The 16,048-nt window shown below is 42.2% G+C and overlaps 2 protein-coding genes across 2 annotated transcripts; one reads left to right on the forward strand and one right to left on the reverse strand.

The window, feature by feature from the left end:
• Positions 1 to 4,846: 4,846 nt before the first annotated feature.
• On the reverse strand, positions 4,847 to 5,518 carry LOC119661004 (UPF0545 protein C22orf39 homolog). Its single transcript, XM_038070126.1, has 2 exons — positions 5,406 to 5,518; positions 4,847 to 5,341 (listed from the first exon to the last, which is right to left on the reverse strand). The coding sequence occupies exons 1-2, from the start codon at positions 5,481 to 5,483 to the stop codon at positions 4,949 to 4,951; spliced, it is 471 nt and encodes a 156-aa protein (XP_037926054.1). The 5' UTR covers positions 5,484 to 5,518; the 3' UTR covers positions 4,847 to 4,948.
• Positions 5,519 to 12,521: 7,003 nt separating this feature from the next.
• LOC119661763 lies at positions 12,522 to 13,533 on the forward strand. The gene is made up of 3 exons (XM_038071233.1): positions 12,522 to 12,714; positions 12,792 to 13,003; positions 13,285 to 13,533. Exons 1-3 carry the CDS (start codon positions 12,676 to 12,678, stop codon positions 13,469 to 13,471), a joined length of 438 nt encoding a protein of 145 aa, XP_037927161.1. The 5' UTR covers positions 12,522 to 12,675; the 3' UTR covers positions 13,472 to 13,533.
• The last annotated feature ends 2,515 nt before the right edge of the window (positions 13,534 to 16,048 follow it).

Genomic DNA, 16,048 nt, shown 5'->3' on the forward strand with positions numbered 1-16,048 from the left:
ACCATTCAGCTCCCGATTTGAAACCGTTTTCAGAAACTGCAGGAAGTTTCCTATAAATGGCATTTTTTTAAATGGAAAGGTCATCATCACCTCGAAAATGTAATTGTTTCGAATTCACTTTTTCATCTAAATTTCAAAATGCAACATCGTGACGGTACTTTAAACTTACAAACCTGCAAAATTGACAAAAGTTGCCGCAATATGGATTGAGATAATGAGGGATCCTAAGCCCACATCTACTTGATGTTGGACCGGACCAAATGAAGAGCTTGTTTTTTGGTCCACGGACCCCTCGTTTGTGGCATAGCACCCAAGCGTTCAAAAATAGGGACTGGCGGTTTCGTCCAGGGAAGAGGCAACTCCTCAGACGCTGCCTCACCTCTGCCCTGGGAGCTGCGTGACCGAAAGCGGCATAAGGTGGAAAGCGCTCCAAAAACACGACAAGGATGCGAATTATATCCCAGTTAAACTGCAAATAGTTTCAGCCTAACCTAGATTATTGTTTGGGATAATGAGGGATCCTAAGTCCACATCCACTTGATGTTGGACCAGACCAAATGAAGAGCAAATATATAATGGAGCGTTTTCCACCCAGAGGTGAGGCAGCGTCTGAAAAGTTGTCTCTGGCCGGGACGAAACCGTTAGTCCCTATTTTTTTACCGCATTATGTTGACTTTCAATTGACATGTAAAAATGATGGACTTAATTATGGAAAATTTTTGAATATTACTCATTAAATGGGAGCAAACGCGGTCTTGATGTGGACCAAATTGATTTCGAAATGTTAGTTTTAATTACGAGTAGTGGAAAATTAATTCGCCGAAAAACTAGAACTACCATATCTAAATGAATTTGCTCCATATAAAGACTATGTTTTCTCCCATTTAATGTCTAATATTCGTACATTTTTCATAATTAAGCCCATCACATTTTTACATGTCATTTGATAGCTACCATAATGAAGCAAAGCGCCAGCCCGTTTGAAAAGATAGATTATCAAAAAAGGTGACAAAAAGGTATTAAATGGTACTTTCTTTTGAGCCGTACTTAGGTTCAAGCCAAAAGATAAGATTTTGACCTCTGTTGTTGTATTTTGTATCATGTTCATGTATATCTTGTGATGTTACTACGAATTTATTCGTACACTTCGAAAAATATTTCTAAGTGAGAAGGATCTGAAGGACACACATCTTAACACGTATTAGAAGATATAATGAAAACTGCTTCGGGGTTTTCATTCGACTTTCCGTTTTATTTTAATCTTGTGTATTCAACTCCGGCTGTAACTTGTTTTGCAACGGATAGAAAAGGTATTGAATCACATTGGAGCAAATTTCGTCCTGAACTTCTCGCAGAGAAATCAATTCTTGAGAAGAAGTGCCTTTTATGGACCTGGATTTCGAGCAAATGGTTCTGATGTTCAATCAGGTTTTCCAATTGGGGAGGTATAAAAAGTTGTCATGGACATTAAAACAAAAACCATTCCCGTGCTGAAAAGGAAATGTACTTAGGGTCGTTTTCCTGTTGCATAACGAGCGGTTCTTGTACCTAAAATGGCATTTTATTACAAATTAAGGCGCACTACTTTTCATATTCTAGTAATTATTACAAATTTATTCACTAACAGCACACATACACAACAGAACTCGCCCCCAACGACTTTTTCCTGTTCTCAGAACTTAAGAGAATGCTTACCGGAAAGAAATATAGCGCCGGTGAAGAGATGAACTGAGGCCTATTTTGAGGCTGAAGACAACTCGTAGTATAAGAGTGGTATCGAAAAATTGTATGACCGAAGGCTACTATGTTGAATAATTAAATCAATAATTTTTCTATGTTAGCCTACGAACATTTCAGCCCAGTTGTTACTACCCTGCTACTCCCCAAGCAGGTTGTATTTGTTTTTGCCAGATAATCGAACTGAGTATCAAAAGTTTAAAATTTTTTCAGCATACCCTTTCATAAAGCAAGCTGTTTTCGTGGTTATTTTCAGAGATGAATGGTTTTGTTCTGGCCGGGCAATCATGAAGCATTACCTTGCTCTAAAGTGAAACCGTCCATCCATGGATGTCGCTGTGGACTGCATTCACCGAAGCTACAACTTCGTTATTGCGATTTTTGGCCTAACGACAGTTTACCTTTGTGATATCATTTTATCATCTACAAAACGTAATAGCGCCAAATATTAGCTTCGTTTCGGTTTTGATTAAAAAGTACTGAAAAGTAGCTATTTAATTAAAAAAGTGCTAAACAAGTCGGGAAACTGGAAGCTGGACGCTTTAGGCATAAAAGGTTTTGTGCATTTCTTTTATAAAGGCATCTGAGTGTGTATTTGTCTCATTAGTTCGTAACACGTAATATATGCATATATTTTGTGAAAATATCCACTTTCAAGTGATATTGACATTCAAAGTCTTCAATTTGCAAAGAAGCGACAAATTTTACTTATTATAAGTTTGTTACTAATAGTGCGATTTCTACCAAACTTGGTAGGGTCATGCTCTATATTATAGGCTACATTGCTGGTATTAGAATGAACTTAAGAGGGGTTTTCTAGCCAATTAGCTATTAGTAACCTTATTTGAACAAGTATCCGTATGGAGGGTATTTCGGAGCCTAGGGACAATATAGTGGCAGCCTCTCGATTTTTCCAGATTTTTCGATTGGGTAGTTTCTGTGAATGGACCACTTCCGACCACCCGCACTCCTCACCTTTCCAATAAATGTCAAAACTAAAACCCGGCTTCGGGAAGTACTAACCGAGACCTTTCATTTGATACCCCACATGACTATATTTCATCAAAAAAAATTACACCCCTCTTTTTGCATGTATGTAGATCCGATGTAGAATTATGTAGCTCACTGTATGCGTGGGCCTCACAGTTCCCACCTTTCCACAAAATTTGGTGTGAATCGCTGCAACCGTCTCCGAGAAAAATGCGTGTGACGGAGCGACAAACAGACAAATAGGCAGGCAGACAGTAAGCCGATTTTAATAAGGTTTTGTTTTTCACAAAACCTTAAAAATGACCATGAAGATTCGCACCCAAATACTGGAGTGCCGCATCAACAAGCCTTTGCACGCCTCTATGCCGGCCAGACTTGGGAATGTGGGGGAGGAAGCCTTTTAGATACTTCATTTCCTCTCACGATGCGTGAAATTGTGCTGGAATCTGGAATATGAAATGTGATATAGCGTGAAGTTGAAAAGCAAAGAAAACTCTACCGGGTATACCACCGCTTCACTTCTAACTTTATTCTTTCCCAAAAATAAACTCCCGGAATGACCAGGTCATTTGCCAGCTGATTCTGTTTCGGGAGGACGCTGTTGAGTCGGAACACCCGGAATAGTAAAGAACTCCCGCCCATTCCTATAGTTACTCCAAGTGGTTGATCGCCGAGGCAAATAACCGTGGCCGTCGCCTCATAAATCAGGCTATAAACTTTTGCCGCAATAAACCCGTCAACGAAATGGTCATCCGAAATTCTATCAACAACAGCAATAATATTGGCAGTTGCCAAATTAAAATTTAATTTTTGGAATTCTCGGCTTACCGTGTTCGACTATTTTGTGAATGCGGCCAAAGCATCATTATAAATTAGGTCAACATTCGCAGTTACTAGGCTTCTTCTGGCAGTGGGTTCTTGGAGTGGAGTATTGGAGTTGCTCCGTTAGTCATTCTAGTTAATTGTTGACCTCATACTGAACCCAACTGGAACTTTTTGAAAAATGTGTTGCCTAATTGGAAGAGTAACCCGGATTTGGTAGGATTTGCAACGTTAACTCAGTTTGGAGAAACGGTTCATGAACGCGTTTGTATTCTGTGTGATTCTGTTCAAACTCAGTTACACGAAAATAGACACAGATTGTAATTTGTCTAGCTTATCCGTCCAGGAAAATATGATTTTCGACACAATTGCCATATTGGAGCGATGGGTTGAATATTTTGATGGAACTACTCAATAACCAGATTATCGGCGAGTTGAAGGTGGGGTAAAACCGTACACGGCCATGAGAGCATTCGGTATCCCAACGAAATTGGTAAGACTTGACTATGCCGATCCTGACCAAGGTGCGAGGCTAGATTAAAGCAGCATGATCACTCTGGGGACCATTCAACATCAACAACGTTCTAAGACAAGGAGATGCCCACTTTAAGTCCACTCAACTACTGGCCTATGCCGACGGTACCGGCACCATGGGACGGACGATCCGAGATGTCTACACTGCCTTCATCCAGATCGAGTAGGCGACTCGAAATCTTGGGCTGCACATCAATGAAGGCAAGACGAATATATGGTGGCAACGTCAGCACCAAAAACCAAAGAACGAACGAAACATCCAAGGGTAAAGACCCTGATGTTGTTCGGAGACTATCAAAAGTGTTGGGAACTGCCTCTGGGACCTTATAAACCGCATTTGGATGAATATTTCTGATTTCCTCCCATGAGTAATAGGAAAAAGTCAACCCTGTAACAGAGAAAATGTTGGAATAGTCCACGGTTGCTCCCAGGAAGGGAAGGTATTTGGAGGGGAGTCGAAATACTGTATGGCGTCGCTACAAATCACCCTATAAGCGCGTCGATTCCTTCACCCCGGATTATGGATTTTTTATAAGGAGATTTCATTCCCTAGAAAGGAAGAATTGGCAGAGGCAAACAAAAGGAAACATTCTGCTTGTCCTTGACTACTTATTATTACTTAAAATCTGGTGTGGCGGTAGGTATGACTAGGCACACAAACTATCTTCCAATTGGTTTGCGTAAGCTCCAATATCACAAAATATTCAATGTCATGATAAAAAGGAAACAAAGAAAAATTCGAAGGAAAGTAATCGAACCGCACTTAACTTATGAACACAATTTATTCACGGTAATAAAGTTAGTCTAATCATAAATTACATTTTCCTACAAAGTCGCCTACTCTTACCCTCCTTGCACACATTTGTCACATAATCGAGCAATAACTCTTCTTTTCTGGCTCAGAGACGATGCCAGTTTTGAGTTCTTGTGCCTTTATCGCCAGGAACGTGCCCTCGTTCTTCTTCTGCAACCATTCCGGCAATGGTTTGCTCCAATCTTCCGGCGGAGCTTTCCGTTTCTTCCACACATCGTTTGCGTAGTGTGCCTGCATCCGCACTCTCCGTCTTTCCGCTTCGCTTTGGATAACTGCCTTGCCAGCTTCTATGTCCTTCTTTTCCCTGAATTGGCAGCAATTGTCATAGTCAATTTTCCATTGACTGCAATCGGTGTTCTCCCCGTGCACGAAGTACTGGTGAAATCGTGCTTTGAAACTCCTGCAATCGTCGTACTCGTCCTTGTAAAGGAAACATTGTCGGATCTGGAAATTATGATTGACAGATTTTAGGGACTCTATTGGAATCCTTTTAATTAAAGAAACTTACAGACCACTCTCCCTCAAGGAAATCTTGAGGAGTTTTAAGAGGTTCGCTTTTGGAAGTTGAGGTCTTCTCCGCTGTCATTATGAATGTCAAAAATTGATCTGCCGGGCAGCCAGTTTAAGGTTATGTCATAAGTAGAAGTATTCAAGTATATGCGAACAATTTTATATTCCAGACACAACTGGGCTAAGCATATCAACATTTATACAGATTTAGAATCATTCTGTTTAGTAAAATTGAAAATGAATTTGCGAAGCTGGCTGATAGCAAGAGGTTAATACATGAGGAGGGATGAGTTAACATTTAAAACACGTTGAGGAGTATCTTCTCTACCAAGAGGGTTCGGAAAATTGGTCACGCTACTCCCAGGACAGAAGAGAGGCGTGTAAAATAAAACGTTATTAAAATCGTTTTAGTGTCTGTTTGTCTGTCCGTCTGTCTGTCTGTTTGTCCGTCACACGCATTTTTCTCGGAAACTATAGCATGGTTAAAAGGTGGGAACTGTGGACGCTCTGGCATACAGTAAGTTACATCCTGTTACGTCGAATTTAAGGGGAGGTCCCCATACATGCAAAAGGGGGGTGTACAATTTTTTTTTCACCAAATATAGTTATGTGGGGTATCAAATGAGGTCTCGGTTAGTACTTTCCGAAGCTGGTCTTAGTTTTGACTTCTGTTGAAAAAGCGGGGGGTTCGGTGGGTCGAAAGTGATCATTTATTTAACGGAGCCATTCTCAGAAACTGTGGAACCGAAAACTCTGAAAAAAGTCAAGAGGCTGCCACTATATGGTAGCTAGTCTCTGATGGTAATATTTCTTCAAATAAAGTTAATAATATTATATTACTATAATTTTCAGTAATTGGCTCCAGAACCGCCCTTAATTTCATTGTGGCACCACGACGTTTTGCAGCAATGTAGGCTATAATATAGAGCTTGATCCCACCAAGTTTGGTGGAAATCGCTCTATTACTAACAAAGTTATAATAAGTCAAAATTGTTCCTTTCTTTGGAAATTCAAGATTTTGCATGTGAATTTCACCCGAAAGTGGATACTTTCACATAATCTATGCATATATTACATGTTACGTATTAATGGAACAAATTCACACTCAAATGTCTTTATAAAGGAAATACATAAAACCTTTCATACCTGAAGCGTCCAGCTTCCGGTTTCCCGACTTGTCTAGCTTTGGATGTTAAACCCAAAAAGAGGAGTCCGTGGACCATAAATAGTGGGGGGAAGTTGCTCTCCATTTGGTCCGGTCCGACATCAAGTGGGTGCGGACTTAGGACTCCTCAATCCCTAAACAAAAAAATGTAGAAATGTCCTATTTTCTAAGCTATTATATACCGCTCCAATCACAGAAAGGAAAACAATCCATGCTCTACTATGATCGGTTTAAGCCTCTCTGTAAAGAGATTATGTAGATTTCGCAGACGATGCTACATGGTGGCTCGAAGCATTTAAAAAAGGAAAGAGCCATGAGATTTCGTAGCTAAGGTTATTCCTAATGTCTTCTAGGAATGTCTTGCCTACCAGATATATAAATATTAAACCGCTAGCTACATAATTTTGCTATTTTTCTGTCGATTTGTGGATGCCTTGCCAGTAGAAGCGTTGGTCTTTTGAACCATGCATCGAATCATTTTTTGACTTCCTCCCATGTCCCATTGATGGAAACAAGTGGAAATCAGAAGGCACCAAGTCTTGTGAGTAGGGCGGGGGTAGGACATCCCAACGTAGTGCAGCAATGGTGTCCCTGGCTGGTTTTGATGTGTGTGATGGGCCGTTATCATGTTCTACCCTTTCGTGCCTGGTGTGCCATTCTGGTCACTTTCCAAACAATGCATGATACAAATCGATCATTTACTGTCGGTAGCTTCGCACATCAACAGTTTCACCTGGTTTTAGAAGCTCATAATATATCACTTCCTTCTGATTCCTACAAACCCAAAGCATTGTTTTTTTCCAAAACGCAGTCGATGCTGAGGATTCGCCTAGATCAACCCATGATTTTTTCCGTTTAGAATTCTTAGGACAGATCCATTTCTCATCCCCTGTCGTTGATTTGATAGGAAAAACTTTTTTTTCGTACTTTCAAGAAGAGTAGAGTAGTTTTTCGGTTTTCTTGCTTCTTTTGCTCAATTCGTGTGGCACCCATTTTCCCCACTTTTGAACCTTTCCCATGGTCACCGGTTCTAGACTATGCTCCGACCAAGTTCCATGTGTTACTCCCTTATGGTAACACAGAAAGAATATTACACCGAACAGTCTCAACTGGATCTTGGTGTTGAGATAGCTGCATTTCTTTTAGCAAAAGCAGCGCAGATGGATCTAGCCTTGGTAATGCACCGAGGGACATCCATCGGTGTCCCCGTCGGCAGAAATCGCGCTTTCTAGGTATAAAAATTGATGGACGCCTTCAAGGAGAATGTGACAGCCTGTCAGACTAAGAACCTTGGTTTTGTTGGTGTTTACCTTCAATTTAACTCTATTCTCTCTATCCAAATCCAGAGTCATTGCCAAAGGCTCAGCTGTTAGCACAACAGCAAAGTTGGTGGCAATGAGTCCATGTAGAGCTCGGAAATGGGTTTCCTCGATCTACAAGATAAGCCCCAAAGGCTGTCAAACGGATGACCGCATCGGTCTCAGGGGAATCTGAGACAAACGCGAACGGGGTTGAGTGTGACCCATTCACAACACTATGCGAAGCTCAACATTAACCTTGGACTCGAGGTGGTTGTGGTGATAACGAAGTCGCCAAGCTAGAGTCACATCCTCCGGTAATGGACTTGAAAGGACCCATCTTTGTAAGAAATCTATCATCTGGCAAAGCCAGAAAACAAGCCATCCCGGTTGGGAGGGGGTACGGCCTAATTGCTCAGGCACTCCAACGGCACCATGCAGTAGACGCAGACTTCATACGCCAAAATGAACCACTGAGTGTTGATGTAGTCAAAGCAGAAGGATCCGCAGTAGAAACAAGCCTACTCTCTGTCGATCAAACTTTGGAGATGTTATTTAATGCATTCTAGGATTATTTTAGCTACGTAGCACGTAGATACCCCTCCAATTGTCACACTCAAAATAGGTATTCTTCTTTGGAACTCTGACGATCATTCCCTTCTTCCACTTTCTGGGAAAAGTCTCAGATTCCTAAGATTTCCGTATTAAAGGAAGTAGCAATTCTGCATTAACTGCAGGTGCAGCGACAAATAACTCTAAATAACTCTGCGGGGAGACCGTCAAATCCAGTGAGTTTACTACGTTTGAGTACATTGATGGCCGAAATGATTTCTCTTCTCCTTGGAGGTCCGTATACGCACGTTGACGTCCTGCACAGGACCATCGAAAGATTTGTGATCCACGTGGTCACAGCTCTTTCGTAATATGGTATAAACTTTTGAAATCATTGCGATCTGCGGCATCCTTCGCTTTCCTGACCAACGCAATAGCAAATTCTGTTTTGTCGCGCTGTACTTCTTCGGATTTTGCTTGGTATCGAGTCAGCAGTCAGCCAGACCTTATAACGCCCCTTCGGGACGTGACCGAACACGTGCCTCCGCCTGATTAACCAGTTTTGGTGCGGTACGGGGCCCCGCTTTTTTGGGTTTTGTTTTTTTTTCCAGTTTTGTACTCATTTGATTCCCACGAGTATGGGGGTTAAGAGGTTCGCCGTGCCATAGCCCCCCGTAGCACGGTAAGATCTAACTTACTCACTGAGGCGACCAGGTATCAGTGAGGCTCCGTTCGAATACAGTCAGTTACCCCCGACTGCAAACTATCCAATGGGCACGGTTCGCATGACACCCTGGATTGGGGGAGGTGTTTTTCGACTCCCCAGTCTAGATCCGTAGCGTTTTGTTAATAGTAGGGTCACCTCGTACAGGGTGTGGCTATCACCACTCACTAACGGTCTTGGTAGACGAGAGGCTTGGCCCCTGAAAAGGCACACACCGTCCCAGAGGAGAGACAACTCATCCTTAGAGAAAGATAGGTTGGCCTCAGGGAGCTATGTTCCGCATCAGTCTATCCTGCAGTACACTGCTTGACCCCGACCGAAGACCTGTCCAGCACCCGAGAAAAGAGCAGTTTTAATCGCGCTCCAATCTCTCCAATCGAGCTCTCCAATCCTGCGAGAAGTGGCGGATGCAACACGCAAACGAACATAAGCGACCATCAGATGATGATCTCTGTCGAAGCCGATGTCAGCGCCTCCCTTGTTACGCACACCCGGGAGACAACTTCTAAATCTACGTTTAAGAAATCCACAAACCTCCCACCATTATCCTCATGGTTGCCATGTCTCCCCACCATATGTTCGAGCAACGTGTTGTCAGAACCCACTTTGGTATTCAGATCACATAGCACGATCACAATATCACCTTCAAGAAGCTTCCCTTGAACTGCATTTAATTGCTCTTTTAAAGCATCTTTCCTCCTTTGGTGCTTAGCATTGTACAATTGTGATGCACCTTAACCTGGACCGAAATCTTGTAATCAGAAGTCTGTTAAGAACCTGCTTCCAGGTCAAGCACGTCTTGCGGTAGTTGTCACAAACAATCTAACACCGGATTCGGATTTGTTACCACTTGGCTTTCCAAGGTTCCACTATCTTACTTGGTTTAGGTTTAGAAGTGCAGTTTATATCGATGGAATTTTCGCTCAAGTTGGAAAAAGCGAGCTTTCTGAGGACCCTCGACGCCGTTGTCGAGGAGCACGCATACATTCCAGAAACCAATCATTGTCTGTTTCCGATAGCCAAAAGTCGTAGCAACGAGGTCAATCCCTATCCGAGGCGTTTTGTGTATTTCAGGCAGAATATCCAAGAAGTCGAACAATTTGTCGATATACGTTAACAGCGCTAAGTCCGCTATTGCTGTTTTGACCAAAATCTGGATATGTAACTGTTTCAACACCTACAGCGGTTGTTTCGTATCAATATTGCCTTTGTATTACTATATGGAAGTTGTAAATGGAAAGTTAACACGACTATTCCAAGCTTTCATCAACTCATCATGGCATCATGTCGAGGTATTCTGGCAGGAGGCAATGATAAAGGAAGAACTTCGTCGCTATACGGGGGCGATCATTCTATTGCGAAGTGGCGCAAATACTCGCACTCCATATGATCACCGTGTCCGGCAAAGAACTGCCTCAGGTACAATTTTGACTGCTGCCTCACCCCTGTCCTGGGAGCAGCGTGACCGAAAGTGCCACGCTGCTCCCAGGGCAGAGGTGAGGCAGCGTCTGATGACCGTCAGTCATTTTTTGTTTTTTTTTGTTAATTTTCAATGCTTGGGGTGCTATGCTCCAAACTAGGGATCCATGGACTATAAAACGTGGGAGTAAGCTGCTCCTCATTTGGTCCGGTCAACCATCATGTGGATGTGGACTTAGGATCCCGCATATCCTAAACAACTATCCAGAATTTTGATTCCCCGTGCCAGAGATAGATGATGGGGGTCGTGCACTTCATCTCTTCGAAAAATAGTATGTGACTATAGATTCACTCTCAATATGAACTAGGCTTTGCTGCCACCACTCATGCTCGTGAAGCTCAGCCTGCATCAGTCATTATCCCCATGATTAATTTAATGATCGATTATCAAACTTCCTCGTCATCACCAACCCGGGTTTTGACATTGTTGGTTTCCCTCCGTCTTTTCGTCTCCAGATCCAGGTTTACCATTCATAGCCACGATTTGATGGTATGAATGGCTTCACTCGATACAGTTTCACGCCCTGGCGGTGACTCTCAACTACAACAACCTCTAGATCATCTGTGAAACTAGTCAATGCTGCCTCCTCAAGCATGGGAAGGCCAAGCAATCCATCATACATGATGTTCTAAAGTGTAGGCCCCAATACGGAACCTTGGAGAACATATGTTGTTACAATGTATTTTTCCTGTCCGTCATCCTTCTTATACCAAAGCAGCCTCTCCGAGAGGTATCTCTTGATTAACCGTGTTAAGTATCCAGGGACAGCCTAAACTGGCTGTTCTCCTAGTTATGAACTAGTTGAGCGAATAAAAGACATTCTTGACAGCTTGTATTAATACCGCGCAGCACTTACCTCTCGGCCATTGTTATCGCATCGAATGTACAACCGTTCCGCCGAAATCTACACTGTTCCTCCCATGCACTGCCTACAGCTCGATGAGCAGGAGCAGCGTTCTGTATAACACCCTTTCTAACATCTTTCTCATAGGATACACCATCTCACTATGCATGGTTCAAATGTGCTTATGGCTTCGCTTTGGCAGTCAACTGGACGACTTTATTCGGCAATTTGCCCAATCCGGAAGCTTGTTTAAATCCAACATTTTTGCATGTCGCCATCAGTTCCTCCACCGTAACCTCAAACAGATATATTAATTAATTCAATTTGGCTGCATTGGGACCGGCAATTTCAATTAATAATAATAATAATCGTTGGCACAATAATCCAATTGGATCAGGGATTCGAACTGTGTTAAAGCACTTCCTTCGATGATACACTACAGGATTATGGTACCCTATAGGAGACGATGTGGTCATTATTGCGCTCGCCCCAGATTATTACCCTGATTTGACTCAGGTACTCATTCACAGTTGATTCGACATTCAGTCACGATAACAAATCCCTCTGCCACCAGTGAGATTTCAACCGCGACCTTCTGCTACGACAGCCCAGTGCTCTAACTACTTGAGCTCTTCGGCAAATTTCAATTGACCGCCGCATTCTGCACAACAATCCTGACGTTTTGGTAGTTGACAAGACTAGTTGCTTAGCGCATATTTTTTATGCTGCTGTCACCCATAAAGGCAACATTGAGAAATTTGGCATCTTGAAAAAGTGGTTGTAGTTCTCATAATATTGTCAGCTACAAGTATTATACCTAAATCCCTCACCGCATCCTTAGATGTCCTGGGTGTCTCGGACAGTCTTGTTCAAACCATACAGTGGTAAACGATTCTGCAAATTCGCTTCATGGATAGATTTTCACTCTCACTGTATCCTCATTAAATGTAATTTTTCTGTAATACTTGGAGTTTAATAATAAGCGCAATATCCTCACACTTGTCCAATCTTATACGCCTTTTATTTCCTTTTGCACACTAGACCCTTTATTTTTAGTGATTGCACTGACAACTTGCGGTTGACATGAAATTCGTTGACTCCAATAAATTCTAAATGGGCATGTTTTTGCAAAAATTCCTCGCAATCCCTCCTAAATTTACAAGTAAAGTTCTGTAAAAAATCCTTAATTCGCATCTGAAGACGATATGAGGCCACACCAGATTGCCTTACATAGGAAGAAGGTGGTAAGGGATGGATGCAATAAAATGTTATCTTTCCTAGTGATTAAAATTTCTACTTCCCATATTTACTCATTTTACAGTGGAAGAAGATGTCTTCATTCGACAGATGCCTCTACTATGTCAAGCCGTTTCTAATCCACTTTGGTGAAGTCTGGATGCAACCACTCCCATTTCCAACCCTCTTCAAAATTGTCTACTCCGTCTTCCTGCTGGCCGTCACCTGTTTGCCGCTGATCTATCCATCGTTTATTTTAATACTTTATTGGGGAATTTTTCAATATCTGATGGAAAGGTAGGTGAAGTCCCAGAGTGTGCGAGTAATTAAATACTAGACTTAATGACGATGACCAAAAATTAGCGCTCATTTAGCGGAGAACGAGTGGGCCTAGTAATCAGACGGTTCACAAATCGGGACAAGTATAAATCAAACTGCTACCGCCTCCTACTGCATCTGGCTACGATTCGAGCTTGCTTTAATGACCGGCCAGATGCAGAGTTGTCTGGGCTTAAATTAAAAACTCGCTCACCTTAATGAAATCGTTGACAAACTAACGTTTCAATCCATTCCAACAGACACACGGCAGTAAAGCTTCCAAAAAAGGTGGACCTAATTGGAACAGTGACCGAAATTTTCACCACTGAACCCGAGGGAATTTACAAGCTGGGCGTGAAATTCCATTTCGATCGAGTTATCGTTTTAAGCTCATCATTTATCTCAGCCATTGATTACATACGAATTGTAATGAATGTTTTAAATTAGCGCAATTCCAATTTATGCAAAACATTTAAAGTGCTGACAATATGTGATAATGAAAGTTCACTATGGAAATTTGCTCTATTTTTCTCGCAATGGTGTTTTCAGTTTTCATAGTTTGAAAGAGGCTCTGAGTCCAGGAGTGAGAAAAAGTATGGAACGATGAGCCTCACTTGAAAAAGGTAATGACGAAAGATGAACAAAATGAGAAGTTTCGCAACCATTTTTAGTAACGCTTGCTTATGATTAAGGAGCAAATATTTCAAAAGCTAAAAAAAATAAAAAATGGAACCTCAGCATTGTAACATTCGAAAATGGCAACTATCAGCAGACCAGAAATTTAAACTAATTTGTATATTTCTTTTGTAACCTGTGAAACCCCGAGAAGTTCAACGTAGTATGCGCCGTAGCAGAAGGGAATTTGTTACTGCGCTGATCAGGGTGGTGGAAGATGATTTCAGAAGTGTATAGTATCACGAAAGAACTTGCATTTGGTCGCAAACCTTTCGAAGGTCCTGTGAAGTACGTTAACGGTTGACTCCTTATCCACGATGACGAGCAGCTGGGGAGGTGGAAGGAACATTTCAAATCGGTTCCTAACTGTATAACATCAGGCGAAGTTCCGCCTCTATTCCTTCAAGCAAAATAGAAATCATTCCGGCCATCAATGCACTCAAACCGAATAAACCCGCTGATCCCCCTTGATCGTCTCCCCGCAGAACTATTTATCGCTGCACCTGCAGTTTCTAGAAAGTAGATCTTCTACTTTCATTCGTACGAAAATCTTGCGAATCCGAGACCTTTTCCATAGAGTGTAAAAAGGGGATGGTGTTAAGATTCTAAAGAACGGCACCTATTTTGAGTGTGACCATTAAAGGGTTGCGTGTTCCTTGTCATCGCGCAGATAATAACTTAAATAATCCTGGAACTCATCAAAGAACATCTCGAAAGCTTAATCAGCATTCCGGAGAAACTAATAGCTATTGTCAGAGCGACATATGATGACAAATCAATCAAAACGGATTTCGCCGACCTTGGCCATATTGCTATGAATTTGGAAAGAGAGATAAGTAGAGTTGGATTGAAGATAAACACTAACAAAACCAAGGTTCTAAGTCTGAGGGGTTGTCGCACTTTCCCTATTTGCGTTAACGGACAGAGTATCAAAGGCGTCGATCAATTTGTATATCTAGGAAGCGTGGCTTCTTCCGACGCACAGTGGAACGAATGAATGATCTATGTGGAAAAAATTATTTTATTAGCCTATACTGTAATAAATTTTACGTCGATCACGAATATACCCCACATGATCACCATCATCATCAACGGCGCAACAACCGGTATTCTTAATAAGAAAGCCCAGACTCCCGGTTTTGCGCCAAGGTCTACCAATTCGATATTCCTAAAAAGTGTCTGGCGCCCTGGTCTACGCCATCGTTCCATTTAAGGCGTAGACTTTCCGGGCTAGATCATCCTCATCCATACGGATTAAGTAACCCGACCCCCGCAACCTATTGAGCCAGATTTTATCCACAACCAGACGGTCGTGGTATTGCTTATAGATTTCGTCGTTACGTAGGCTACAGAATGGTCCATCCTCATGTAGGGGGCCGAAAATTCTTCGGAGGATTCTTCTCTCGAACGCGGCCAAGGGTTCGCAATTTTTCTTGCTAAGAACCCAAGTTTCCGAGGAATACATGAGGACTGGCAAGATTATTGTCTTGTATAGTAAGAGCTTTGACCCTATGGTGAGACGTTTCGAGCGGAACAGTCTTTGTAAGCTGAAATAGGCTCTGTTGGCTGACAACAATCGTGCGCGGATTTCATCATCGTAGTTGTTATCGGTTGTGATTTTCGACCCTAGATAGGAGAAATTGTCAACGGTCTCAAAGTTGTATTCTCCTATTCTTATTCTTCTTCGTGTTTGTGTTTGACCAGTGCGGTTTGATGTTGTTGGTTGATTCGTCTTCGGTGCTGGTGTTGCCATCATATATTTTGTCTTACCTTCATTGATGTACAGTCCAAGATCTCGCGCCGATTACTGCCTGCTCGATCTGGATAAAGGCAGTTTGGACGTCTCGGGTGGTTCTTCCCATTATGTCGATATTGTCAGCATAGGCCAGTAGTTGGGTGGACTTAAAGAGGATCGTACCTCTAGCATTTACTTCAGCATCACGAATCACTTTCTCGAGGGCCAGGTTAAAGAGGACGCATGATAGGGCATCCGCTTGTCTTAGACCGTTGTTGATGTCGAATGGTCTTGAGAGTGATCCCGCTGCTTTTATCTGGCCTTGCACATTGGTCAGGATCAGCCTAATCAGTCTTATTAATTTCGTCAGGATACCGAATTCTCTCATGGCCGTGTACAGTTTTACCCTGGCTATGCTATCATAGGCGGCTTTAAAGTCGATGAACAGATGGTGCAACTGTTGTCCATATTCCAATAGTTTTTCCATTGCTTGCCGCAGACAGAAAATCTGATCTATTGCTATTTACCTGGAGTGAAGCCTCTATGGTATGGTCGAAAAATGCTCTGGGCGTATGGGGCTATCTGACCCTGCAAGATAGCGGAGAATATCTTAT

Source organism: Hermetia illucens, chromosome 1, assembly GCF_905115235.1.
Source record: "Hermetia illucens chromosome 1, iHerIll2.2.curated.20191125, whole genome shotgun sequence".
NCBI lineage: Eukaryota > Metazoa > Arthropoda > Insecta > Diptera > Stratiomyidae > Hermetia > Hermetia illucens.